At 41.6% G+C, this 25367-nt stretch overlaps 2 protein-coding genes across 4 annotated transcripts in view; both read left to right on the top strand.

The window, feature by feature from the left end:
- The window catches only part of cfap20dc (CFAP20 domain containing), a 34616-nt gene extending 27966 nt beyond the window's left edge, over positions 1 to 6650 (top strand). For both annotated transcript variants that reach the window (XM_041961916.1, XM_041961924.1), the window contains exons 15-17: positions 842 to 903; positions 5560 to 5654; positions 6532 to 6650. In XM_041961916.1, the coding sequence (XP_041817850.1) occupies positions 842 to 903; positions 5560 to 5654; positions 6532 to 6650 (276 nt within the window). The remainder of the gene's footprint in view (positions 1 to 841; positions 904 to 5559; positions 5655 to 6531) is intronic.
- Positions 6651 to 14345: 7695 nt separating this feature from the next.
- si:dkeyp-67f1.2 (uncharacterized protein LOC556106 homolog) lies at positions 14346 to 25364 on the top strand. Of its 2 annotated transcripts, XM_041944479.1 has the most exons (9): positions 14346 to 14528; positions 14615 to 14713; positions 14797 to 14838; positions 14921 to 15044; positions 15137 to 15195; positions 16681 to 16728; positions 16831 to 16915; positions 16997 to 17123; positions 17234 to 20543. In XM_041944479.1, exons 1-9 carry the CDS (start codon positions 14516 to 14518, stop codon positions 17336 to 17338), a joined length of 702 nt encoding a protein of 233 aa, XP_041800413.1. In that variant the 5' UTR covers positions 14346 to 14515; the 3' UTR covers positions 17339 to 20543. The 2 variants fall into 2 exon arrangements, with proteins under 2 accessions (XP_041800413.1, XP_041800406.1); XM_041944472.1 differs by lacking the exons at positions 16681 to 16728; positions 16831 to 16915; positions 16997 to 17123; positions 17234 to 20543 and adding exons at positions 23071 to 23251; positions 23330 to 23486; positions 23994 to 25364.
- The last annotated feature ends 3 nt before the right edge of the window (positions 25365 to 25367 follow it).

Genomic DNA, 25367 nt, shown 5'->3' with positions numbered 1-25367 from the left:
GTTCACCCTCCATTGTTCACCCTTGTTTTCTGCCTCTCGCTGCTCTCTCCAATTTTCTTTTGTGTGTGTTTCTGCAATGATCTTACATACTTGACTTGTTAGCCAGTTAGCGCGGCACGCAGCATAGAAGAGGACTTTTTTTACTCGACCTGAACAGGCTGCACAAGGATTTCCATAAACTACAGAAGCTTTAGGCTTAATTTGCGGTTGTGCAAAGGTTTTGTCTTTGTCTAGCTTGGCTTTTATGAGGCAGCGTTGTTGCGTTGTTTGATATTGTGGCAAATGAGTTGATATTCTGGACTGTGGTCTCACACAAAGGACATTTTTCTCCTCACCCTGCATTTAAACTTGAGACACGCTTGGTAGAAATAGATAAATTCTTAAGTGGCATGATGACATAGTTGACTTCTGTGGCTGAGTTGCAGTAGATTTATTCATGGTTATCGTAGAAATAAATAGAAATGTACATTTTCATATGTCTGTGTTCCAGTCCTGATGCGACCGACATTCCAATTGCAAGAAAGTCCAAGTACACTGTAACAATTGCACTTTATCTTGTAAAGCAATACACAATTTCTGTTGAGAGACAACATTTGCCAAGCATTCAAGCTTATATAGATGTTGTTGGACATGATGGCTGTCATTACTGGGTGAAATTGAATGAAATAGGTTGTTCTGATGTTATATGTTATATTCTTTTTATGCCCCAATCCATCACTCAGTGGTCTTTTAAACTTCATGGAAATAACTGAATGGTGATCATTTTTGGAAGCATTTTACAAGTACTGAGTATTCAGTGACATTTTTAACACAACTCTGTGCTTTTTCCTTACTGATCCAGCCAGCCAATCAGGGTCACCACTACCAGAAGGAAATGAACCCCCTCTTGCAATCAAACCCCAGGTAAGCAAGCAGTTGTCCACACACATTTGTGACACATTTGCTGAGCTCCGGGTTTATACCTTCATGATAAAATGTACACACCAAGACAACGTCCTGCATTCTTATGTATTGTGCATCAAAGCCAGGCTCTAAATAGGTCTTTTTCTTTCAAAACCGCTGACATGCCGTCTCCAAAGCCAGTATTTTCGAGGGGTACTGGGTTGTTATTAACCATAGTTGAGAAAAGCAAGCCACCTTAATGTATTTCATATATTTCCTGACAAAAAAAAAGGTAGCCTGTATTTGCATTTGGCTGCATGTACATGAAACTCACCCTGAAGTTCTTAATCAGATGGTACCCAGTGACTGCAGAATTAAAGCTAAATGTCAACAGTCAGATAGATATGCAAACTGGGGCTTATCTCGCTCACTGATGAGTATAAATAGACTGAGCATGCCAGGTAGGCTAGTTTTCTTCCTCCTTAACTGCTGTTATCATTTTTGCAAGTAGAGATTGTTTTTCACTTATTATTGTGCTTGTTGGGCAACTTTTTGATGACATTTTTCTATACTAGATAATTAATGTTAGACATAGTTTTTGGTTCAAGTCCTTAAAAATTAAACACAGGGGTTAGACTATTTAGCACTGACTTTCAGCAGCCATACGAGGAGAAATCCATCATTGATGAAGCAAAGGACGACTTCTGCATGGCTGGAGCCTCAGTAGCTCATAATGCAAAGCAGCCGCGAGACATGTTCCACCTTGTTTTACCTGCCTACAGGTTAAAACCAGAGTAAAGTTAAAGTTCTAACCTCAAAAAGAAAACATATTGATGAATGGGGTTACATTACTGGAGGAGGCAGAATAACTTAGAGCTGCTACTTTAAATATTTGGGAAAGTGGATCCAATATTCAGGCATGTACAATGCTAAGAAGAACACGGAGAGTACTATGTAGCCCATGAGAGGAAGTGGGTACGTCTGAAAGGTAAATTACAACTGTTCATCTGAAAATATCCTCTGTCATGTGTTGAGCATTACAGATTGCCGTCATGTGGCAGTGACAGAGTGTCAGAGAGTGGATTTTTTTTTCTTCAAGGGAAGTTAAATGGGCCTTGTAGTTTTCAAGGCAAGATGGAAAACAATTATGTACAATGTAGCCATAACTGACATTTACGCCAGTAATGTACCTGACAGGGAAAATAGCTCAGAGTTAAGGCTCAAGTCAAATAGCTCTCATGCTGATTTACGGTTGGGGTAGATGAACCCTCTCAGTCGTATAATATCCTATACTATACTATAATACTATCATGAATAATACAATATCACACATTAACTTTGGGAGCGTATTACAGTGTTTTTATGCAATCTAAATTCTGGGTAGTATCTAAAGCTGGCTTTTAAGCACTGTATATCCAATTCAAGACCCGACCATGGCAGTGTATGGATGTGTTCAGTCAGTGATAACAAGGGGGGTGGCCCAATGCGAGCACCCCCCTGCCCCCACACCAGCATCAAACACACACACTCCTATGTACATGTTCCAAAAGGAGGACAGTTGGCTTGATCGGTGGGGTGTATTTTATTTTATTTTCAGTAGTGCAGAAGCTACTGAATGATCACAGAAATATTATAGAAATACTAAAGTAATAGTACAAGTATCAGTGTGTCTCTATGATCCTCTCGCTCCTCTGCGACTACACGTTGCTACTTGTCACTTTAATCATGAAGGTGACACCAGTCTATTGGCTACAATATGTATTATTGAGTATTTATAGTATATGGTTTAGAGAATATCACAGATCCAAGACAGAAGTGGGACTGAGAGAAAAAGACACAATTACAAATCAATCTGCTACTTCAGCACCACAGACAGCGCCATGGATTCATCAACACACAGCACAGTTACTCTACTGATATTTGAGAGCCACAATGGGGGCCAAAGATTCTAACTTCTAACAAACCTCAGATGAGTCAGGTAGTCTAGACTAACCTAACCCCTCTGCCCCTGCACTCTCTCTGCTGCTGGGGGAGGGGGGGTTATTTTGCTAACAATGTGGATGGTGTCCTCCCCCTCATCCCCCCTCAAATCCCTTGGTTCTCCGCCGGAAGGTTCTGGAGACCCTGCATCGCCCAGCTGTCCGCTAATGCAGAGCCCTGCCTCTGCACATCTCCATCTCTTTGTGGGTGTACACAACCAAGCAGCATGTTACAAAACAAGACAAAGGGATTGCATCATATTTCCGCTACTCAAATTATGCAACTACCCCCTCTCAAACACTTTTGCTTTATTGATGAAAAGCAAGGTAGCCCGGTGTGAACATGTGTAGACTCCCATGCACTGAAATATTTAGGTATTATTGTTTGAAACTGATTAAAAAATGTATCACATTGCTCATTATCTGATCGACTGTGAGGACAAGTGGGACCTTTCTTTTTGTCATCTATCAGTGCTAACATGTTTGGGGGCTGTTTAAAATATTCAGTGAGGTTATGCTGTTTGATTGAATGTCCACTGAAATGAATATTGCTGTTGACAGACACCTCAAACATACTCCCCGACTTGTCTCACACGGCACTACAACATCCACAGCTGTACTACTGAAATTAGACATCGAAGCGAGCCTCGATTTACATATTGAAGAGCAGCTGCACAGGATTTGTCGTTGTTTTCTCTCCTTTTCTTTTAGGCGTTGCATTCTGAGACACCCCAACATTGAATTCTATCAGGTTATTTTGTTTTTTTGTTTTTTGAGCATCCTGGCATCACTACAAGGCTTCCTCAGTGCTGAGAGCCACAGTTTTTTTGACAGCCAAAATGGTCCTGTTATTGTGCTTTATGTTGCCAGGGCTTTTCTAGCATTTTTTAACATGTTCCTTTACGTGTGATACTTGTTTCTGCCTTTGGCTGGGACTCCAAATGTGAAACCTCAAATCAGGCTGTCAGAGAAACCTTGAGTAGCGATTCAGTTGTTTTACAATAAACACAATTGTGAAATTCAGTACAACTGCCAGGGTGTCAGACAAACAGAGCTGCCTTGATGCTGTTTCAGTGGGGGATATTTGGAATGGAAATCTTAATTTCAGTATACTTTACCGTTGTGCAAAAACAGTGTACTTGCTCAAATTAAATCAACCTAATTTATTCTTTTTATCACAGGTTCTTCCGTATCTGGATTAGAATGACTTTAAAATCTCAGAATTTAATCACTCTCACCAAGTCCCCTTAACAATTTGAAGTCCAATTTGCAGCTCTGTAGTAGAGGCCTTTGTCCTAGAAAATTGCTTCCATTAACTTTTGTACTGTGTCCCTGCCTATCACACAGTCAAAGGGGTGTTAGAGTGGGGTGAATGCCTTTGTTAGAAGGAAAAATCAGCGCCTCAACAGAGATAATGTACTTGATCACTTTAAAGGCATGTGGTTAGAAATGAAGTAATTTCTGATTCATGCTTAAATGCATGGAAAGATTTCTGTTTGCAAGTGTTCATTGCCTCATTGCTTTTTTTTATAGTCACAGGGATTAATTTAATCTATGGTAGTCATAGTCATAGTGCTTAAATGTGTATGTAGAGGCCTATTCCAGCTGCTATTCAGCTGAAAACTGCATTTTAGCTTACTATTTCATGCAGGTGTTAGAATATGTGTACTTGATATTCTATAAAACAGTTTCTTGAGATAGCTTTGGCATCTTTGATATTTTTACTTGATGCAATCACTGGTGCAGTTAGTTCCAGACACCATATCACTGAAGGCAGATGTACCTACATTATTATAGTATGCACTGTAATAATGACAAGGAAGATTCATTGGTACCCATTAAAACCAGCATCCTGTTCAGTCTGCAACAGTAAATTTAATCAGAGCAGATACTAGAATTGTAAATGTTTTAAACCTAGACTGCTGAAAGTATCAACATGTCACCCTCTCTTCAGAAGTGCCTATGCTGAGTAAACATTATGTGCTGTGGTTAATGAATGCAGAGTGACATTATCAATCACTGCAGCTCTTGATGGTGAGACAGAACAAGCTGAGATGAACATTTGACTTGCCTGCTGTCAGTTGAGTACTGTGCAGAGGAACCTCATTAAATGTGCTACGATGTGCTCTTATGAGATGTTATGACCAGAGGCAAAAGATGTAAATGGATAATTGTAACTATGCAACTGATGTATAACCTAAGATGATTATGAATGCTGTTTAACAAATTAATCTTGCATTGCTCGCACGTAATAATTCATCTTGTGGCGATTTTTCCTCTTCCTCTATCCTGCAAAAGAACAGTGTGTTACTCTACTAGAGAATGATTGATGTATAGTCGCAGCCTCTGTGCTTCTCAGCACCGGCAAGATAAACTCATTGACAGTGAAAGGAAGTCCTGCTCTCAAGGTTAAGACCCCCACTTTGGGCCAGAATGTGGACACTTGGAAGTCACAGCTTGAGTCAGAATCTAATAAATGATCCTTCAGCTAAAACTGTGAGGCGGAGAGGCTAAGTGTGCAGGAGAAGTGGCTCAAGGACGATGGAAGCTTAGATGGGCTTCTGAGAGCGCGCGATGATGGGACTTCATTGTTAAAATGTCACATGGAGGCAATTTGATGTGCGGGGTACAGTAGGAGGATGGGGAGTGTAATGGCATGTGTTGTCATGACTGTGTGCCTTTATGGTCTTTTCCATAGGGAGTGGATGGATGTGCTCAGCCCTCCTATTATGCCTCCCAGCCAGCAGAGAAGGTCAGGCAACACATGGAACAATCAGGAAAATCTAATCGGAGGTACAGTAACCTTAATTTTGGTCGGTTTTGCCCCCAGACGCTCTTTTATGTCCTTTAAAGTCAGGCAGACAGCAAACAATACAGTGCTTTAACATTAACCCCACTAATTGTGCAAATGCATAGCACTAATGGAAACATTCACTGGTGTCAAAGCTTACAAAAATGTTACGCTTTAACCCAGGGACTGATCTCAGCAGGGGGGGGGGGCATGTGAGACTGTATCTAATTAAGGGTAAAAACCCCATGAGAGTGGAGCTCTCTGTCCTCCACATAACTCCATAGGTCAAAAGAGACAGGCTCATTACAGGTCTGCACCCCCTAGACACATCGACAAGGTTAATTGATGAAACCTTTTCGGTTTACAACATCATTTTTAAACCTCTTACACAATGTGTCTTATAATTAGTTTTCATTATCGTCGCCGAAGTTCTGATAAGATAAAATGTTCCTCCCGGAGCATTCCATAACCTTTTTAGCATTTCACTGCCTGTCAATTTAGCAGCTAAATTCACATGCTTTAAAGTAGTGGGGATTACAGGGAATCTCTTTACAGCTTCATAATGTGGTACAGGGTCTGGGTGTCTTAGGTCTTGATTGATGAGAGAAAAAATGGCAGCGGCAGAAAACTTTTAAATCCACCTGAGTCTGAAGGTCACCTCGCCATCCACGCTTCTGATTTTATTCCAGCAACAGCTAATAGAGGAGGCCCTTATTCATATCTGGCATGGCTGTGCCACTCTATATAGAAAAAGCAGTATACGTATTACATTTACATATTTTAACTTCATTCAGTTGAATTAGTGCTGCACTGGTATACATGTATGTTTTGAGCAGTTACTTCTAAGTGTTGCAGAGTGATTTCTTTGCATTGTTACAGGACGGGATGAGCCTGTGAATGAAGAGGAGAATGAGGACGATTATTTGAATCTGCTCTATGATCCTTGCCTGAACTGCTATTTTGATCCAAAGACAGGGAAGTACTACGAACTAGCTTGACTCAAAGCTCAAGAGAATCCCAACTAATAAATCAGAAGTCATTGACAGTGGATGAATGGCTTCAGGGTTTTTTTTAAGGCTCATCTTATTGATCAGTAATGAATACCCCATTCACAAAAACCCTTCCATGCTGCTGCTTTTGTTTTTGAGAGACTAGCAGGACCTTTGTGTCTCCATTGGTAGCGCCATGTTAGCGTGTGACTCAGTAAATCAGATACGTGCTTTTTGCAAGAACTTGAGTTGTTGCCCATTCAGCAGCACATCTGATGGTGGAGAGAGGCTTTTCAGAAGTCTTGGCTAGCAAATTAATATGTAAGCCTTTTGAAAGAACATCCTGGAGCTTCTTTTTACTCCGAAGATTTCTAACATGTGAATATAGCCAGGATTAGTATTACAGTATAGGTCATTTTGATCTTTGATGTCATGTATGTTGAAATGTCATTGAAAATATGCTGATGTGTGTGTATATATAGTTTGAATTAAATTTGAATTGAAACAGCCGCTGATTGTGTGGGTTTTGTGCTGCAGTTGCTCTTATTTAAAAGCCAAACAAGCAAAAGTGCCAAAAGAAAGTGATTCATTTTGCATGCATTTGATTTGTGAAATATTCCTCCATCACAGCTGTCCCTTGTTGTAATACCTCTGTTCACAGTTGAACCTGTAGCTGGGATTTTATCATGGTCTGTAAGCGTAACCAACAGCAACAACAGACGGGGAGCTCATGGGGCTGGCAGGTCTTCCCACCGGTCCTGCCAAAACACTGATCACACCTGATGAGCAGGTGATATGAGACTGATTCATCATTTTCAGCCAGAGATGAATTGTTGCTTCCCAATGGCAAAAATGAAAGAAACGAAAGGGAAAAACAATATTCATCTGTCACATTGTGATTCCCGGCAGTTTTAATCAAACAATACCCTGACTGGATCAGTGGACTGAGCCCTCGGCAAGCATGCTGGGCTCAGGTCACAGGGCAATCTCCCTGTCAGATCCTGATATATGGAGAGTGTGCACAATCACGTTACATGAGCTGACAGAGAAATGTGTTCACGACTCGTGCAACAAATATTGTGTCCCATAATGCTTTTTTTTCCAATGACAGCAATAGCCTTAACATTCACCTAAACAAGATCTTGAACATAGAAGCCAACAGTTTAGACACAAAATTTAACATTTGAATCAATCACCAAAAGCTGGTTCTGGTACTGTATTAAAAGCACCTGTCACATGTTTCACAGTCTTGTGTTTTAAAGATGACCCTAATGCTTTTTCTTAAGAAGTATGACTGACTGCTTCTTTTTTTTTTTTTAATCAGGCTACTAAAAAAGGTCTATTTTTTATTTTCAAAAAGTAGTTTGGAATGTGTCTTACTAGAAGGTCACGTGGCCAAAACCCACACGTCACATGATGTTTCCGGAAAGGGGGCGTGGAAATGCCCCTCGTCGCTACAGGTGAGAGCAATCAGGAAGTAAACAAACATGGTGTAGGAAGGGCACAGTCGGACAGAAAACAGTTGCGTTAAGTGATTCTACTTTCCCCACTAATTCGGGGTTCAATTGTAATTGAATAGGCAATTATACACCACATGATGGAAAGTAGCACAACCAGGCGCTAAACTTCACTGTAAAGATGTCAGCGCAACAGGTAAATATGAGAAGATAAACGGCAGCTAGATTAAACTTTACACTTTACTCTACATTAACTCGAGCTGCAATTGTCATCGGCTTGCACACATGGTCAATATACAAACACATCATTATTACGGTCATCAGAGTTGTTTGTGCAGGCCACAGCAGCGGCTGCGCGACTGCGTCTGTTCTGTTCACTGTAAGGCTGCTCACTCTGACGTACATAACGTGCAGGTAGAGAGGTGGATTTCTTATTAAGTTCTTTGAAGAGTCAGACACAGGCTGACGTCTTGTAATGGGATTATTAAGATTGATGCACTTTGCAGCAGAAGCACCACATTTACTTTGCGGGAGGAAAATGCTTCCATATCGCACTGAATGCAGTTGATGTGAAGAGGCTCCATCGCCTATTTATTGCACAATACTCAGTTACAGATCCGTCTGCAGGCGTTCGGGATGGCAAATTCACTTAAGTTTCATGTGTCACGATGCAAAGAAATGGAATAGTATGTAAGTTCATGCAATAAAGACGCACTGCAATGATAATGGGTGCAGCTGAGGTTGGCTTCTTGTGTCCAGATCAGCTCACTGCACAGGCTGCATGTGCTTGAGTCAGTGCAGGAAGCTGCCAACCTGCCATTATCTGGTGCTAAAGGACATTTCAGCTGCAGAACCTGTTGTGATGATCTGATACCAGTGTTTAGCTACTAAGCTGCATGCCTTACCATGAGGAAGAGATTTATGATAATAAATCATTGTGCACCAGGAACTTGGTTAAAAAAAAAGGTAGTTACAATTCAAGTGTTAAACTTTTAAATGCAGCAACAAATTGGTCAGCAATTCGTAGAAAACAGTGCAACTTCATCCAGCGAGAACCAAAAATGGCACATGAAGGCACAAACTATTGAGCCTGATGAGTTAAATCACAATTCACACAAGTGGTAAAAATCAAGTAAGTTGGTGAAAGCAAAAACCATCAAATTAAGCAGGAACCTGAACACTTTGTGAAGGCGAGCAGACACATAGACGTGAGAACCGCCCTGAATCGATCGGGGTCGACACCGGCCCCACTGCCTCGATGTACGATATCAGTATCGGATCGCATTCGTACTCAGAGCCTGCACTTTCGACTCGTTTCCCCACATTTCTACACAGATTTGAACTGTGAAATGTTTTTATATATAAAAAAAGTTTTCTTGTGTTTTCAAATAATATTCTAGTTTCTTGATCAAAGCCAAAATAATGCAGGCATGGTGATTAGAAAGCCTGCGTCACCACAGGCCTTCTCACCCCTGGGATTTATGTGGATGGATGGTGGGTTTTTTTTACTTTTTGACCGCTCTCCATGTGACTCCTATTTATCACTACAAAGGTAATGTTCTCACACTCTGCTCATGGCATCGCCTGTGATGTTACGCACAGCTCTGACTTTAAAGATATCGATCACAGTTTTGATGCGAGTGACCGTTTATTGTCAAAAATGCATCAGTTTTCGTGCTCGGTCGGGGACTCCCACCCCTGCTGCTGAGCTTTTGGGTCGTCCTCCGTCGCCGCTCAGCTGTCATACCTCCTGCCCGTATTTCCTTTTTATCTGAGCCACACATCATGAATTGAGCTGTTAGGTTTATGGGCTCTTTAACTACCCCACTGTTAGATCTCATTGAATTCATTTGTCTTTTCAGGCCAGGTTGAGGCTTCACCCTGGGATTATTGCATCTGTGATCTTCGTCTCCGTGGCAGCGATCGTTGCAGCTGTATTGATCGTCCGAAAATACTGCTTCCCAGTCAAGTAAGCACACTTTATTAATGAGCCTTAATGAGATTATTTAATATTCTAAGTGCAGTAAAAACACATCGCCTGGGCCTGTCACATCACTTTATTTCAGCGAGGCGACATACAGATACTCGCTGCTGAGGCGGATGGAGGATCAGGGTTCAGCAGTGACAGGGGAGGATGGCGACAGGGGGGCATGCACAGTGGGAGAGGAGTCAGATGAGGTCAGTGCATCATGGCTTCCCTGATAGTACCTTTCACAGCCATCCGTCCTGCAGTACAAGCTGACACAGCTGTAACCTTCCTCATCACATCGCATGTCATTTGTAACTTCCATTTTTCCTCTTGACAGGATCTCCTGGAATGAATCTCAGACCTGGATGCTGCTGGACTGACTGCAAAACAGTTTATTGTGGATGAACTGTGTTGTTTAGGGGCACAACTGGTGATTATTTGAGTAATGTTTTGAATATTTTTTGGAATGTCGATTAATCATTTTATCCTCACAACATACAAAAATGGTAAAATAATAATAATAATAATAATAAATTCTCACATTTGAGGAGCTGGAACTATCAAATCTTTATTATTGTTATTTTTTGCTTGAAGAAGGACCTAAACAATTAATCAGCCATCAAAATATTTGCAGATTAATTTTCAGTCTAATCTATTAACCAGCGCGTTGCAGCTATAATGTGGTTTCTGTTCCTGTATTTGCATTCATCAGCTAGCTTGAAGTCTTATCAGTTATTTCTCAAAGCTTAATGTGAAATATTGAGCTTTAATCTGTATTAACACTGACGCTCACTTTTTTAGCAACAACGCACTTGAAATATTTATTTATCATATCAACAAAACTAAATGTGATTTTTAACCAGGGCTTGTGTATTAAAAACACAGCAGTTCACGTGGCATTTCTGCTTTTCCATTAGTTTGGAAAGCGTGACGTGACAGATTCTATAATCACTTGTTAATTTCTAGACTGATGTAATATTCAGACGTACGCCATTGAACAAATGACGTGTAGTTCTGTGAAAAGGAGGCCAGTGCTGCTGAGAATCGACACTTGCTGCATAAAATGCTCTGTCAGTTGATTGGTAAAACTGAAAAAACTGACAAATCAAAATGTAAACAGTCTTCTGTTATGGGCACACATTAGATTAAAGACTGAAGAGATTTAAAAAAAAAACCTGTGGAACTAAAGTTGCAGCAGAACGTAACCATAACAGGATAAACATTTGTTCACATGTGGTTAAATATACCTCAAACTAATGTGACAAAACATGTTATTGTAGCACCGGCAATATAACACACTGTTAATTGGGAACTGCTGCGATATACAGAATTAATACCTTTTCCCTCATTCGTTATGAGTCTGAACATGTCAGAGGAGTCGCCACATTATCCAGCCGTTATGAAATAAGCGGTTTCTACAAAGCATCACACAGAGATTTGACATTTCAGATGATTTCAAACACTCTAATTGACTTGCAGCTAAAAATAGTCCCACTAAGACTGCAGCTATCTACCAGTTGGCCACTTCCCTTTGAAATATACTTCCCTTTTCATGCTAACATTAACCCACTTGAAGTAAATTTGCTGTAGAGTTCAGAGTCCATTGGCTCGTTAATGGACTTCCAGGCTGCGTGATGTTGCATGATATCTTTTGACTGCTACATTTACCAAAAAGGAAAAAAATTCAAATACTCCACCTGCTTATTATTATTATTAGACGATGGGATGCCAGTGACTGCTTTCGCTGTGGTTTCTCTATTAATTAGTGTTTGTACCATCAACAAATGAATCAGTTCATTCAGTCTGTTGTCATAAGTCCCTCCTGTGAGTTTAAAATTCAAGTATTATTGCAAATTTTGCAAACATCTAATGATGGGCTTTGCTCTGCATGCACTTATCGGTGATGTATGAAGGATTTTAATGGCTGCTGTGTCATCACTGTGTATTCTGGTGTACGTTTGAGAAATATGCATGTCTGTTATTAAATACATCCATCCTGAGTGTTGGCTGGCTGGTTTGCCTCCTGCATGCTCCACTCTTCACATCTGAAGAGCTTCTCTGCTTTATTAGGAAAGGAAATATTTTCTTTTTTGTGCCACTCATTTCCTAAAGATGGCCGTTTAAAACTAGCTGCGTTTCACTATTCCAGATAAAGTGGACGGGCATATTGTTCACCGTGAAAGGGGACAAAACATTTTGTGTGCCGCAACGTTATCCAGCCTATTGATTTCTCTGAATGCATCATGTCGATCAGGAGAAGATAGTGCACATGCCTCCTCTGCTGGTTCTCTTTAGTACTACAGCATGAGATGAGCTGCTGTGAACATCTGCTGCTATATAACATTTTCTAAACAGAATGTATGTAACGTTACTTTAACAGTCAATGTCTGTGGCAACAGAGAAAACTACACTAGAAGACCTGTAAAAACATGCAGCCAGTGGCAAGGTTTGGTCAGAGATGAGGGAAAGATTCACTGAGCACATTTTAACATTTGCCAAGAGATTTCAGGTGTCAGACAGGAAAACATTTCATGGCATTTACTGTGTCCAAGCAACAGCTAGTGGTAGTGCACAGACTGTAAATGTTAAACCTGTTTTCAGCGTTTGTCCTTTAATTCTCACTGTTCATAGTTTCTTATTGTCGGGGCTGGGTTATCTATCAGGCGGAGCGTGCAGCTGTCACAGGGCCCCCGGGCCTTTAGGGGCCCCGAGGTCTTTATGTTCATTGCGTGTGGCAGTTAGCTGGCTGGAATTTGATTAATTCATATAAACTGAAATGTCAAGGAGTTTAAGGTGGCTCCTGCATAATCGTGTGCCCTTGTCTCGCAGAGGAGCCCAGCCACATGTGTTTTTGGAGCGTCCCACAACTCTCCCAGTCTTTAGTTGCTCCTGTCCCAACCTGTTTGAAACCTGTGGCTGCATCAGCTTCAGAATAAGCAGCTTTATAATAATCAATAAATGTGATGAGGTAAAACAGATGAGCAAATGATCACATTCTGTTTTATTTACGTTTTGGAATGGGGCTTGTAGATCACCATAACTGATTACACCACTGAGTCGAGCTGACCAGCTGAGGTGAAAACTGGATGATGCGTATTGGTTTTCCCCGAAGTGGCTGCTCATTTTTATGGATATTATTTACTGTTGCTTTGCTACAGTTTGTTGTGGGTCCTACTAGCACACTTTGTCAGTGTCCAAGGGGAGGTATGTAATTGTGTGTGTGTAGGAGGAGGATTTTTATGAAGTAACAACTGGAATTTCTCGAGGGTCTTCTGAATGCAGTTTGAGGGCACTATGGGAACATCAATGAAGCTGATGAGGTCCAACATTAAAGATATTGTCTTTGCACTGTTTTCTATTGACTATATGACAGAAAGGATTAGTTAGAAGTTATCACGTTACGTGTTATTTGTTTTACACAAATGCAATCACAGTTGTGTGTGTGCAAGCGTGCAGAAGCTTTAACTCCTTAATCAGCTACTCAACTCTTTCTTGGTGGATAAATCATGATTCTGACTTCATTACGATCTTTAATAGCAGCTGCACCATCAGTTCATGTCTGAGTTTGGACCTCTCCAGGCAGGTGAAAGCTGGAGCTCAGAGACCGCTCAGGGATCAGCAGGGCACATGCTTCCTGACACGAGGGCTTGACCTGGTTTCCTTTCAGAAACAACTTTCAGCCTCTGCGACCTCTCCCTGTGTGAACACAGGTAACGTAAGGGTAAAATGTCTCGTAAATTGATTCCTCATCTGATTCTGTTGCACCTTTTCTTTTTTTCCGTGGTTATTTATTTGCTGTCAGCGAGGTTTGGAATGAGATCATTTTTATTATTCCATAGGCTTTTTTTTTTAAGACTTTGTTATTCGTCTGTAGCAATTTTTTGTATATCAGCAGTTTTATGCAGATAAGTCCCCACATCAAATGGGATTTACTAAAATTTACATACAAATAGAAAACTCTGATAAATGACACAGTGCCTCTTTAAACATCTCTCTTTTTTTCCATTTACTCATCCAGTTTTGCAGTATGTGGGTCGTGGCCTTTTTTCTCCTCTTTGTGTCATTCACTCGGCAGGTCTCAAATGCTTGTTTGCGCATCAGTTAAGCACAATCTTGTTTGCAAACGTCATTGTTCCCTTCAAACAGTAGACTATCTGTTACTGGTTGACTCCCATAGTTGACATTGTAAAAGAGAGAAACTTGATCATCTAGTTCCCACTGGGTGTGTGTCTGTATATATATAATGCCACATCCTGCTTTCACAGAACTCGAGGAGGAGACGTTTTCTTTGCATATCTTTCACATTATCAGGTGGTGTTCATAGATGAGGTGAAATCTCTGCTCTGCCTACAGTAGCTCTTGCTGAGAGGAAACACTTGCATTGACGTGCATTTCAAAGGCTTCGGCTCTTCCCTCTTGGAAAAGAAGCTCACTGATTTGCTGCAGATATGAGATATCGAGGTGAAATTTTTTACTTTGTTTAAAACGCTGGTCGTTTCGGTTGCATGTCTGAAAGTCGCCATCTGTCTATTCTTTGTGCTTGACAGCTGTTCTGCACCTTCCTGCTATAATTGCCGTCCTCCTAATAACATGGGGAATCTCCATCAATTCCTTCGATGTGCAGGAGAAGGCCAGGAGTATTCTTGGTGAGCTCATTTCCACTTATCGCATCTTAAATCTGCTTCCTTTGCCCCATCTCAGTGACGCTGTCTCTGTTCTCTTACCTCAGGGTTCAGCACCATAGATCAAATCAAAGCAAAATACAAGACAGGTAAATCACGGTAGAACTCATCCGTCTGTTATTGCATGAGCCTCATTGACCGTGTGTGACCATCCTGCTTCTGCACTTTCAGCCACGGCAGCACCTCAGCCGAAGTGCAGCCTGTCCAGAGTCTGTCCCCCCGACCACTTCGCTTTACACATCAGGAGCGGGTCAGCCAATGTTGTCGGACCGAAGATCTGTTTCGAGGGTAAAATGTGCGTGCATGATACGGACGAACCTGAACGAACACTGTGGACGGCAAACAGTGACTCCGCAGTGAAATTCAACCTTGTTGGTATCTCAACAGAATCATGAGCCACGTGTTGAATAATGTGGGACCAGGACTGAACATCGTGGTGGTGAATGGTGAGTCAAAGGCTCAGTTCCTGTAAAGTAGTGCCGTATGCTGTAGGATTTGTGAACTGAACTGGCTGTTAAATAGTCATAAAGCACACTTAATATGTTATTCTTGAAGGGAGGTGAGGATTTAAGGGCGCTATGGGTTGAACCCAGACACGAGGGGGCGCAGGTTCAAATTTATTAACAAAGAGAAAACCAAAACTCAGGGAACTATGAAACAACACTCAAAGGCAAACAAGTATAAGACAAGGAATGAAGACAACACATAACAAACACTGACAAAGAATGTGGCATGGCTAGACAAAGACACACTAACATGAGCTGTGGCATGGTTAAAGACAAAGACAAGACTAGAAGCACACTTACATGGACTGGGGGAAGGCTAGGGAACACAGATAATACTAAAGACGCAGGACACACATTTGCAAGAAAGCAGCAGAGAAAAGAACAAAGACAAACCAAGGAAACTACTTATGTGAAACACGGCACAGACACAAACAAAGATAACACAAAGACTCACCTTTTCTACTTACATAGAAGGTGGCATAGCTAGGAAACACAAGAACATGGTGGACAAACACTGACATGAAACTTGGCACAAACAAACATTAAAGACAATGGACAAACACTCACTTGAAACCAGGCGATGACATGAACAAAGAAGACACATGGGAAAAACACTAAGGGCAAAGGCAAGGGTTCTCAGGCTATGGAGGTTACGCAGACAACAACCTGACAAAAACTGGGGGGAAGACACGGACTTAAATAGACAAGGGAGGACAACTAATTAATTCACACAGGTGAAACAGATTAGACAATCATAAGGACAGGAAAACAAAGGAAGTAAAGCAAACAAAGAAACATAACTTGAACCTTCAAAATAAAACAGGATGTGACAAAAACAGACTATGATAACAGGAAGAATCTTCAGGCGTGAAAAACACAGATCATGATAGAACAAAAGAAAACCAACATAAAACTAATAATGTGCAACTACCAACCTTTAACTAAGAGTTTTTCCTCAATAACCTTGTAATCAATACTTGATAGTGAGGAAGGGAGTTGTGGCACATGAACTGCGACCTTAATAACATTGACCTCCAGAATAATGCATTAATAAATGCATATGATGACAAATAAAGAACCAATATGCTACTAATGTCCACAACAAGGAGCAGCTAGTTAATGGTGAGCCTCACAGTTCATTTTGAAACTTGGAAACAGCAGCTGATAAAAGGTCTGTTAATTGTTAATACAGGTTTTTGTGATCCTCATCAGCAGGTGGAGTTGGTTAAAGAGTATTTGTAGCATGTTATGATCTAATTGTCTCTAAGATGAGGAAAATCTGTTTCTAACAGTGCTCAGAAAAAAAAGAACATTTTAGCATCTGCAATTGGGCAAGCTCCATGAAGCTCATGTGATATGATCAAAAGCTCCAGAACAGCTATTATATGGACCTTGAAAGTTTTTTTTTTTTTTTTTCCATCTCAGAAAGTGGCGTTGTGGAGAAATTTACCAGTCTTAACATGGGAAGTGGAAGTAAGAGCTGTTTTTTTTTTTTTTTTTTTAAGAAATCTTTTCAATCCTGTTCAATTTCCAACCTCAAAATGACGTGTTTTCTTTAAACGCCACTGACAAAAGACCCAGATGACATCCTGGCATACTTGAAGGAGATAAAACCTGGAATGATCGTTCTGGTCGCCTCGTTTGATGATGTGACAAAAAAGTAAGTCTAAATCTCAGTGATTGGAGAACTAAAACGGTTTCCCGACACACAATGTGACCCCTTTCTTCTGCTTGGTGGCAGGATGACAAACGAAATGAGGGAGGTGTTTGTTGGAATGGGAAGCACTTTGATCAAGTCTTTGAAGCACAGAGACAGCTGGGTGTTTGCTGGAAGAGCAGGGGCGCACAACAAAAGCCCCTTTGAGATGGTTAGTCTTCATTTTGTCCTCTGTGTGTCAGAAAAGACCACCTATTTTAAAATGCTCTAACGTGATAATGGACGGCAAAACAAATGTCTTCTCCCCTGTTCGCCTGTCAGTACGCTGTTAACGATGAGAAAACCAACATTTACGAAGGATGGCCGGATTTGGTGGAGATCGCCGGCTGTTTCCAGAGGACCCAGACTGACAAGGATAAACTTTAACGGGTGGAGGATTTGTGATGAAAAGGAGGAAATGATGAAGAGCACAAGTACTGATAAAAAGCTAAAAAGATAAAGATAAAAAAGATAAAAAGCACTGTAAAAATACAAGTATAAGTCCTGCTTTCAAAACCTCACTTAAGTTTAAGTATGTACTGTAAGTATTACAAGAAAAATTTACTTCAAGTATCAAAAGTGAAAGTGCTGATGGTACAGTAAAATGGTCCCTGTCAGTGTTTTTCTGTTATTTATGATGTTTGTGGGTTAATATTACTGTTTCATTAATGTCTCTGTTACAATTTCCTGCTCTACGTGTGTAATGTTGAGTTCATTGTAATCTTCTTTATAGACCGATGGGTAGTTTAACCTACAGCGATGCATCACATTCTGTGAGACTGCAATATGTATGTAGTGCTGCTGGACTGTAAGAACCACGTATCTCCAGCAAGTCAACTTTTCAGAAAGCTCAGAAAGTCCTCAGCTTCGTGTCGATGCATTTTCCAGCTGGTCCAAGAGGGAGAATTTTCTCCAACCATGAAGGAGCGCGTAATCCTTCAGGTTAGCAGAAAAGTCAGTGCATTTGGAGTTACGGGTTTTTCACAGTGTGGCGAGCGAGGGTGACACGGGATTGGGTTGGAGTAGAAGTATAAGAGTTTCTGGTCAGATTGTACACTAAACCGACAACGCCACCTGGGGAATTTCACCCCAGGAAGTAAGTTTCGACAAAGCTCACCTTTAAGGCACGCAGTTCGTTTTACTCAAAACGGTAGACACGTTCCAATCAGACATACATGTTCTTTATTTTGACAAATTTAAAACACTTAAAACACCACTCACACGAGGACAAATCAACAGGGGGAACTAATTCAAAGCTGAGGCTTACCGGGGTGCGTGGGCTACTGACTGGTGCAGAGAATCCCCAACCAAAAATATAAACACCCAGGCACACGTGACAGCCACACACAGCATACACTCAGTGAGGAGACCCAGAACCCAGGGAAGCACAGCACACAAGAAGGGGGGGACCCCACCACCAGGATACCACCACCACCGGACCTCAGCAACTAAAGAGGAAAACAAAAGGAAATTAGTGGGGTCACAACAAAATTCAATGAACAGAAATATCCAAAACTTATATACAAATCAGCAACTAAACAATACAAACTACTAACCACAAATGAAAGAAATAAAGACAAATACTGGAAGAATAGCCCTTTGCCCAACCAAAATATCAAAACCAAAGAAATTAAATAAGTAAGCAAACAGAGAAACTGAATAAAGTAATGAACACAAAAATGAAAGAAAATGTGGAGGGGATCTAACCCCACTATTCAGTCACTACATTAAAATAAGTGCGTTAAATGCCAATTAAAACCTTGGTGCAAAACAGAAAGCATTGCACCAAATGCAACACATAAAATAAGGAAAACAGAGCTGCAAACAAAGCAGTGGTCACAGCAGCAGACAAAAAGAGTGGAGACAAAGCGGTAAGACAAAGCGTGGTACGAAGACAAAACAGCAGTTGCCCCCTGTAGCTGTGGCGATGTGTCCCTTTAACTCTGGCGCACACGATCAGCTGATGCCGAAGTCACTCGCGCATGGTTCGGCAAACGACGCTCATACAGTCTTGGGCAGCTGGGATCGTTAGCAGGGTTGGCTGGATATGACACACCAAAGAAAGGAGATAATCGCGCAGCTACTGGCGTTCACCGCAGCAGGCCATCTAGGTGACACACACAGGAGTCTCTGGAAGCCCCAAGTCAGCCGCTCTGTCCACACGCAAAGGTCCGACCCGGAAATGACGTCACCGTCAGGAGCAGCAAGAGAGAACTGGCCGGGAGGGATCGACCCCTTTTATAAAACGGTGCGCCCCTAGTGGTTGGCTGTGATGTTGCCAATTAGGCAGGCTCACCCACAGGTCTCTATCCTGCCACAACAGGACAGGAGGGGCATGAAAAGCAGTACTCTGAAACGTGACTAAAACTGTCAGGCAAATGTAACGGAGTAAAAAGCGTTTACCCCTGAGATGCTGTCGAAGTGGAAAGTTGCACAAAATGGAAATACTCATAAAACGTACAAGTACTTCAGAATTGTACTTAAACGCAGCACTTGAGTAAATGTACTGCAGTTGTCTGAGTCCCAGCCTCAGGACAGCGGGTGTCGTGTTCTGCACAGATTGTAAAGCCGTCTGAGGCGAGTTTGTCCTGCGTGATTCTGGGCTGCTGTGCATAAATAAAATTGACAACACTGGACGAGTGTAACTTCATACGCCAGCGGCTTTTGTCCCGACGGGATAAATGTACGATATCTGTCAGGTTCCTGCAGGCAGAGGATCATTTATTATTGAACTGTCGATGAAACCCAGGCGCTGGAGTTTTAGTAATCTGCAGTGCCCTCTTCAACATCACACGCCTCACCTTTTCTCTTTACCTTGCATGAAGGCACTTTTTCTTTCCTTCTCACATCACTTCCCATTCTAATTTTTTTTTCATGTTTGATGCGTTTTCCTCTGTACACCAGTGGTGGAGGAAGTACTTCACCTCAATAAAAGTGAGCCGATGAACTATATCAATGCATATCAGCATTTTACTGCTCTAGCTGGTGGAGGTGGAGCTGGGTTGAACTACTTTTTGTACAGCTGGCTAGTTTAGTCTGCTGGTTCCCAGCTTGGGGTCGGGCCCCCTCCAGAGGGTCACAGTATAAAGTTTACCTTTTTTTAATAAAATATTGGATCATTTCACATCTCCGGGTCTTGAGCAGCTATGAAAATGAACCCATATGTCTAGTTTAAGGGGGAACTGTCTCTTCGGTGGGACACTCAGACATTTGAAACATGACAAGGACCCCCAAACAGAAGCTGGTTTTTCCTTTATTATGTAAAATCTGAACAGTAACTGTAGCTGTCAGGTAAATGTAATAGAGTAAAAAGTACATTTCCCCCTGAAAAGTGTAAATATAAAGAACATGAGGAAGTGAGAGCATTCGTTACTCTCCACCTCCTCTGCTGTGGACTAAATATGCCTCCAGCGTGTTGCTCTGCAGGGCTCGCTGCCGGGAGCTTCATCATTGGTCCAAACCCAGCAAAGTTTCCCCTCTCTGCCATTCTTGGCTGCTGGAGTAGAGAGAGAGAGAGAGGAGCCTCAAATGATTATTGAAAGTCTGTCCACTGCGAGCCCGGGAGGTGTCCGGACCCTGATACTGAGGACATGGGAGTCTCCCATGGAAAGAAGGTCAGTTTGTCGATTTCATTCTCTCCTTTACTTTCCGTTACTGACGTCACGTTAAGATAAGCCAGCAGGCGGATCCATGTGGCGCAAATACTTTGCTGGCATTCAGCGTGTGTTTGAGGAGATTAAGACACTGAGAGTTAATGAAAACCCTGGTGTGACAGTATGCTCTCTTACTTGTGCGTCACAGTAAATGATACATACAGTGTTAATTGTGTAATCTTTTTCACATTTAAAACTATATAGCATTTTTATGGTAGTTTTATCTGTTATTGCTGCCTCCTAAAGACAGCGAGCGCGTGGACCAAGCGCAGGTCTTTAACCAATAGAAAAGGGCCTTGCCGGCGCTGGAGAGTGGGCCTTGGAGAGTGTTTATCCCGTCATGTCCTATTAATTCTCTACTCAATACCCACTGTTGGAGATTTAGCCAAACAGCAGCTGGCAACAGAGCTGTGATTAAAATTCTTCATTCTGACTGCACTTTTTTTCTCATTCAGACCACTTACTGTCATCCTGCTTAAGCTCTACTTTACCTGAACACTTGTTGTAGTGCCGCTGTATGTTCTTTGTGTGTGTCGGCGCTCAGACATGGGCCAAGGCTACAACAGGACACACAATTTCTGCAAATATTTCATCAAATACCAGAAACAGAGTCATTTTCTTTCCCCCAGCGGTCCAGTCCAAATCCCACAGGGGAATCGCTCTGATCTCCACTATTAATTCTGCTCAAACTCCAGCAAACGAGTAACTCAGTGGGAATCAAACAGTGTTTTGTTTGATCCTGTCATTAATGAGGTGGCAGTCCTCCACCTCGCCGCCGAGGGCACTCGCTTCACTGAGCACGTGGAACTAGAGCCCTTCATTTGTCTGTCAGCATCATAATACAGCTTTGTGCTGCTCTCGGTGTGTTGACCTGACCGCTCTGTCTCTGTTTGGAATGTTATCATGTGTCGCAGCAGCCCCCCCTCCCGGCCCTTTGTTTTTAATTTCACACACTTGTATTTTGATTCTTTTTTTGCAAAAAAAAGCCACTCTCTCTCAGGGATAGGATGGTAATACCTGTGAGATATATTCCTATTATTTGTGACATGTCATTGCCTTTTTCTGTCGGCAGAGAGATCTGCAGCATTGTTCAGGTCGAAGCGAGACACATCTGAACGGGTCTGGTGAGAAATCTAAAAATATCCTTGTTCATTTTGGTGCCACCCCGTAGTTATTTGTCTCACTTTCCACAACAGCAAGGAGCCGTTTTTATTCATTTTATTCTGCGAGGCAGAGCAGAGCTGACCAGTGAGTCAACGTGGCATCCATAAAGTTTACTCTAATCAACTCCATCATAAAGAGGTGGGGCACGGTGTTTGCCTCTTTTGGTCTGTTTGTGTTAAGGGAAGAAACTCCAGGGGGTGTGTGCGTGTGTGCACATGTCCTATAAAAAGCAGTTCTTACTGTCATTAAAGAGTAATTTGCTGAGCCGCAAATTGTGAAGTCAGCAAACTGTTGTCAATAGGCCATATGCCCACTGATATTCAAGGCTTTTAAAGTAAGATGTCTCACTTTGAGGCAAGAACAGGCATGATTATCTGTTCACAAAAGGAATGATTAACCCAAACATAATAAAACACACCCTTTTCTCTGGTCGAGTGGGTTCGCTGTTGGTTTGGTTGCTACACCCTCGCTGGTCTGGTATAAACAATGGCTTTTGGTGCATGGCTGATGTGTGCTCATGTGGCTGCTGTTCAGCAACAGTTACATCGGCTCGCTTCGGTAGTCTTGTTTTGTGTCTCTGAGACTAGAAGGCCGCAGGTTTAGACGCGGATAGAAACAGTCAACAATCAACTTTGGCACTCGAGTTAGTTTGTTCAATGCTCTTTTCTGTATTTGAATCTATTTTTACAATCCTTTGATTTGACACCTGGATCAGTTGTAGCTGAAACAGGGCTCAGCATCATAACTGCACCTTTAATTACAGCCGTTTCTCTTTTCATAAGCCTGTCATTAACTCCAGTTAACATATTTACTTTTGCAGACTCATTTTGGAACAAAGTGCTAGTAAACAAACGAAGTCGATTTTTCATCAGCAAGCTCCCCGATACTGTAGTCAAGATGAGATGTTTTTACCTCAGCACATGGCATCTTTGTTGAAATTAGACATTTTTTCCACTGCGTTCTTTGCAGTGATTAAACGAGTATGTGATTGTCTCACTCTTTTTTTTTTTAAACAGAATTAAAGTAGCTAAAGTGACTTTGCTCAGCTCTGTGAAGCCTGAAACCAGCTCTTTGCTGCTTGGTGGTTTAATTAAGGTCATTAGAACTCCAGTGTTTGTCATAGTGCTTGATCGCTTGCTCATCGTGTCCCTAAAAGCTGCTGTAGTTCTGTGTTTATATTACTGAAACTTCACCAGCTGGAATAGTGAACGTTGCGGTACAATGAGCACTGTAAAAGTTGCACACACTATTGGCTTTGGCAGGAAAACACTTACTGTGTTTTGGTTTGTTTTTCCTTCCCAGGCTCAGTAATGCAGACACGCCAAACTGGGCAGCATGAACGATGCTCAGAGCTTCAGGCTCCTCCGCTACAGAGCGAGGAGGAGAGCGGTGATCTGATCAGACCCCAAAAACCTCTCAATCCTTTAACGGCCTCCAAGAGCCACCAGGAGCTCCACAAAGAACTGCAGATGAGCCACAAGAGGTTGGACGAGTCGTAAAACACTCACACTTCAGCTTCACTGTTGGTATAAATCTTAAAGTCTTCCTGTGTTTCTGTCAGGAGGGTGTCGCAGGAAGGAAAGAGCGAACTCCAGAGGGCCTTAGAAAAGAGGAAGTGGGAACAAAGGGTGAAGGCGAGCAGGGATCAGGAAGAGGCAAAGAAGAACAGATCCCCACTTCATCAAGAGCTGTTGAAACGGCATCAGAGGCTCGAAAAGGTTTGCATCGGTCGGCTTCTATTTTTCACAACAAGTCATCACAATGTTTGACACGAAACGATCTGAGAGCAGAAATGATTGCATCAGATAAAAATGCTCAGTATTTTTCACACGGAAGCTTGACGTTGGTAGGAAATGCATATCTATGTGGAGCATCAAGGTGTTCTGCAGTCAGCCACTGGAGGGCAGTGTAGACATTGCACAGGTGCAGTCTGGACTGATAAGAAAACCAGTCAATCAATCACTCAGACTTTGTGTATAATGCTTTTCATACCAATAAATAAAGACTTAAAGAGCAATAAAAAAAACAGTTAGAATTAAAGGTAGGAGTTTTTAACTGTTCCAGAGATGTGGACCATAGTAATAAAAGGAAGCCTCACCACAGGCTTTTGTCCTGACTTCAGGCATAATTAAACCTCTAAATCTAGACATTTGCAAAGTGTCTCACTGTGGCTACACGTATGACCAGCAGATTTTTCATGTTAGCGTGTTTCCATTGCTCCCCAGCTGGAGAGAGACAAAGGACAACAGCGTGAGGGGCCAGAGTTCCTCCAAGTCAAAGAGAGACTGAGACGAACTGCAGTGATGGATGCAGGAGAAAAACAAGCGTGACAGTCATGATTTGTGATTCTGTAATTTTGAATGTTTTCTCTTGACAGTCAAGTAATAGATTGTTGGGAATATCAGCAGGGAATATAAACTCACTGTGAGAGCTGAGGCGTTTGTTTTTTCTGCTTGGTATTAATGACCAATTAAGTCAGTCAGATGAGGTGAAGTAAGACATTTGGCAGCAAATCGTCTCAGTGATTAACTGCTCAAAGGGGAGGAGGTACGAAAGGAGCAGTTTTTCTGTTTGGATCAATAGGAATCAAAGTGTGCACAGACAGATTAATGATTGCACTTGAATAACATCATTAAGTCTATATGGCAGAATTAGACTGCTGTGTGTCATATATACAGTAGCTGTAACGTATCATTACCGCCATATTTTGTGAGCGTTTGCATTACCATTTTGTTCACATGTTCACATGTGTCTCCACTTTGTCTCCCTGTTCCCATAATAATCAACAGGATGGACTCACTGAGGTTTTTTATCTTGTCAGTATGATGAAGAGTGTCAGTGTTTGACTGCACAGTTTCATAGTGTGTATTTTGGGCATTCAGTTTTCCCTTCACATGTCAATGTTTAATGCTGTCAGTGTAGTGTCATCAGTATGCTGGTCAGAGATCAGGTCTATTTGTCTGTGGTATCAGGAGGCACTGACGATATGACTGGTGTCAACACTGAGAATTATTGTAATTCTAACTATTGTGTCCCTTGTGCGCCCTTTAGTGATATTTACATTAAAAAAGATATTAGCTACATGACATTGATATGCTGGACAAATGAGTGCATTTCCACAGGTGAAAACATGCAGGCAGAGTAAAAAACGTAAGAAAACCACCAAGTTCATGTGAACATTTCTTTGATTATAAGTGACGTGCTTTAAAATGACAGAGCAAATAAATCTTCTTACTTGTATTCAGGTACACCAGAAACATCAAGCTAAAATTTAGCTTCAAAAAAATCTATAAACATTTAGTCTGGTAATGTTTGAGGCTGTAGTTTATGGTGGTGTTATTTGGGTTTGCTTTGCATTGTATATTACTCACTCAGTATGACAATAGAGGGAACTTGAAGGCTAATGAATAAAGTAATAAAGAGGTCAAATAAGTAATGTGAATATGTTTAAAAATCAGCAAACTGCCTGCTTTTGCATTTTGCAAGTCATTTGTAAAGTTTGCAGCTCATATGTTTGCATCATTTCCACAGTGTCCTCGGCACACATCTGAAAATAAAGCTGCTGTATGACGACAGAACACACAATGCATAGACAAGGA

Source organism: Chelmon rostratus, chromosome 2 (genome assembly GCF_017976325.1).
Source record: "Chelmon rostratus isolate fCheRos1 chromosome 2, fCheRos1.pri, whole genome shotgun sequence".
In the NCBI taxonomy this organism is placed as follows: domain Eukaryota; kingdom Metazoa; phylum Chordata; class Actinopteri; order Chaetodontiformes; family Chaetodontidae; genus Chelmon; species Chelmon rostratus.
This window is presented reverse-complemented; position numbering and strand designations above follow the sequence as displayed.